This window comes from Perkinsus marinus (assembly GCF_000006405.1).
Source record: "Perkinsus marinus ATCC 50983 genomic scaffold scf_1104296956990, whole genome shotgun sequence".
Classification (NCBI taxonomy): domain Eukaryota; phylum Perkinsozoa; order Perkinsida; family Perkinsidae; genus Perkinsus; species Perkinsus marinus.
In genome coordinates, this window is record NW_003207269.1 from 1 (window position 1) to 3,112 (window position 3,112).

At 51.0% G+C, this 3,112-nt stretch overlaps 2 protein-coding genes across 2 annotated transcripts; both read right to left on the reverse strand.

The window, feature by feature from the left end:
- Nucleotides 1–147: 147 nt before the first annotated feature.
- On the reverse strand, nucleotides 148–2,110 carry Pmar_PMAR029580 (hypothetical protein; the record flags this gene model as incomplete). The annotated part of the gene is made up of 11 exons (XM_002775016.1): nucleotides 148–275; nucleotides 320–402; nucleotides 657–744; nucleotides 802–922; nucleotides 998–1,131; nucleotides 1,185–1,269; nucleotides 1,298–1,454; nucleotides 1,504–1,610; nucleotides 1,657–1,720; nucleotides 1,768–1,996; nucleotides 2,045–2,110. Coding segments are annotated over 11 exons (1,262 nt in total), but the record flags the coding sequence as incomplete, so codon positions are not given.
- Nucleotides 2,111–2,304: 194 nt separating this feature from the next.
- Pmar_PMAR029581 (conserved hypothetical protein) lies at nucleotides 2,305–3,081 on the reverse strand (the record flags this gene model as incomplete). Its single annotated transcript, XM_002775017.1, has 2 exons — nucleotides 2,305–2,388; nucleotides 2,436–3,081. Coding segments are annotated over 2 exons (705 nt in total), but the record flags the coding sequence as incomplete, so codon positions are not given.
- Nucleotides 3,082–3,112: the final 31 nt, after the last annotated feature.

Below are 3,112 nucleotides of genomic sequence, written 5' to 3' on the forward strand. Positions count from 1 at the left end.
ACTGCTCACTCTCCATCCAGATTAGTCCTAGTCTGAAGGGGCTCCAATCTCAACCCGACGGGGGTGTCTCCAATTTCCTTACATGAATTGCCAAACAGGCTAGCCAGGGCATTGCGTTGCCGGAAGACCTAATAACTAGAACCCTACCTTAGGTCGGTCGAGGAAGATTCCAAAGAGGTCACCTTCATAGTCATCTTCGCCTTGCCAAACGCTCTCTCTATACTAGTCTGTCGCATGTGGGAGAAATCAAAGTCGTGCTCCAGTGCAGTCCCATCCTGAGGACCACCTTCACCATCTCAGGTGAACCTATTTAAGCTACCGACAATCCCATGGTAAAAACGTGTGGGTCAGCAGCACTAGGTAAGCCTAGTATGGTGACCTCACAGTGCATCGGGTAGCCCTCTGACCACCCTCTCAATATTGCCATCGTCTCAGGAGGTATCTACTAGATAGGAACCTCCTCCGGGAGGAGTCCTCCCTATCTCAACATCTAGGTACGACCTCAAATGATATCCTCATATGCCCCATCGCCTCAACTTCTTCATTTTCATTCAACCGAGTAAACTTCACACTCCGCTTCTCAAGCTCTGAAGGCGATCAACAACCAAAGATTCTCCTCCTCCTCCACAACAGCGCACAGCGAAGATTTCCCCTACCATTTGGCACGAATTGCCACCGGTCAGTCTTGGCCTCCTCAAGCCAGGTAATCTCCCTCTCGGCGTCTTTACGGAGTGAATTGTGCTTCTGATCAGTATCCAGAGGTTGACGTGGCAAGATACGGAATAGGACACCTCATCCTACCACAGCCTCATCCTTCAACTTGATCATCATTTCAGCTTCACCTGGCTTTGGTTTGCCAGCTAGACGCCTCAATACTTGTCCATGGGGCGGGGGGTCCAGCAAGTCTGGTGACTGGGAGAGCCTACAACCCAGTGGTATGGTCCACAGCAAGGACCCCTCTCGAGGACCCCTCTCGAGGACCCCTCTCGAGGACTACCTTAGACAGAATAGTGCATGGTCCTTATGGCCCTTAGAAGCCTCTTGTAGCCTATGCTGGAGCTGGTCGAGGACAGCCCTCCGATCCACTTCTGACTGACCCATTATAACCTCATCAGTGAGTGAGGGTGGTACCTAGACCTTCGATGAAGTCCAGGGTGCCATAAACAAGCCCATCGCTGCCCTACCCGACCCTCCTTTATCGCAATACGACATTGCTTCGCTCCGCCATCTAGGATATCTTTCAGGTTGACTGCTGAATGGAGGAGATCCCTAAGGAGAAGTTTCCAAGGCCTCCTACCCTTCCTTGTCCAACCTTGCTCTCTGTGTGAGCCCAGCAGCAGCTAATGCCCCAGCAGCTTTCTGATAGGCCCTCATTCTCCTCAATACTACTGTCCTATGTTCCTCATACCGCTCTTCGTCCTCTTCCTCTTCTTCATCCTTACTCTTCAGCTCGTCTGTGAGGATTCCTCCTTCATAGCCACGATAGAACTCCACCCAACTCACCCATAGCAATATCTATCCGTCTCTTGACAATGATACGGTCACTAGAGTCCAGATGCTCCAAGAGGGCCTCATCTGCATCAATGCGAGCCTTCACCCTCTCAGCGTACCTATACGAAGCTCAACAACCTCCCTCCTTGTGCAGCAGCTGCCTACCCCTCTGAAGAGAGCCTCCCCGACTGAACATCCAAAGTGAAGGTCCTAAGTTGGAGATCGATCTCTGATCAGGACCTTGGTGAGGCTAGCCCAGAGTAACCCCTATCCTACCTTCCTTCTCCTCATCAGTCAGGGGTAGAGGTGGCCCATCCCCTCTCCTCCCAAGATACCACTCCATAACCGATACACTCACCAACAGCGCGCATGCATGAGGATCAGCGGCCTCTACCACTGCCGCAGTCTGACCATAGTCTTCATCCTGCAACCCAAGAGACTCCATCAACTCATCACTCGTAGGGCCAGGGGGAGGGTGTAGGGACGGCTTCGAGGAAGGTCTACCCTGAGCACAGTAGGAGTCATCCTCCTACCACATTGTATAGCCCAATACCTCCGCCGTAGCAGCTTCCATCACTGCATCTACCTCTTCAGGGTCCTCCTCTTCCTCTCCGGTCATATCAGCCAAGTCCTTTAGCAAAGCAGGGTCGAAATCGATTGATCTCGTCAGAGTCCAACCCCATATTGCGTAGCTCGGCCTCTAGAGAAGCCTCATCGAACTTGGGGGCTGTAGGGATGTTCGACACTTTAAGAATGGATAATACAAAAACTTACAGCGAGTATAGGCGGACCCAGGACGCTACTGTGAGAGTAGTAAGAAACGTGTTGAAACTAGATTCATGAGAGTAAGTCAGGCTCTATCTTGGCTCGCCAAATGCCACGAACACTGTTGAAACACTGAAAGGAGGACGATGATAAAAACCATAAGCCGTCATTACAACTACCACTATCTCATGACCAGCCTGTATGTATTCCTTCAGCATCTCCAATGTAATGATCCTCTCAATAGCCTTACCACTGTCTAGTAGCCACCTCCTATAGCACCCTGGTAGGAGACCACACTCTACTGGAGGGGTGATGATTAGCCCGTCATCCCCTCTGAGACCGATATTCGCGATGGGGGTCTCAGTGACTTCACTACGCTCATTATAGAGTATACATGAAGACTGTACGGGAGGTGGATAGAGCCTCCGATCATTGGTCTTATGCCTCAGCCTTAGGTCCGAGTGGTCCACACCAAACTCAGCTAGGTGGAGGTACTGACAGGATATAGGGGTAGGACACTCCTCACAAGTCCACCTTTCCTCGACAAGGCCACAGCTCATCTCTAATCGTAGTCGTCTAGGCCCACTTATCCCCATAACTCTGGCATCCAGTACAGTCCTGAATGCCCTGTTAGCCACTGCTTGGTCTACCCCCCATAGAGTAGCAGCACTCTTGGCAAACCTGTGAGCATGCTCATTAATAAAATCTATTCTACCATCACTCCGTAATAACATAGTCTCAAAGAGGTTGAGTTGATCCAAACAAGCTACCTTTGGATAGAGGAGTACTTTAACCCCAACCTCTGTTGTGAGCAATACCTCCCTGTCTGTCAATGACCATAGCTGTGGACGGGCCT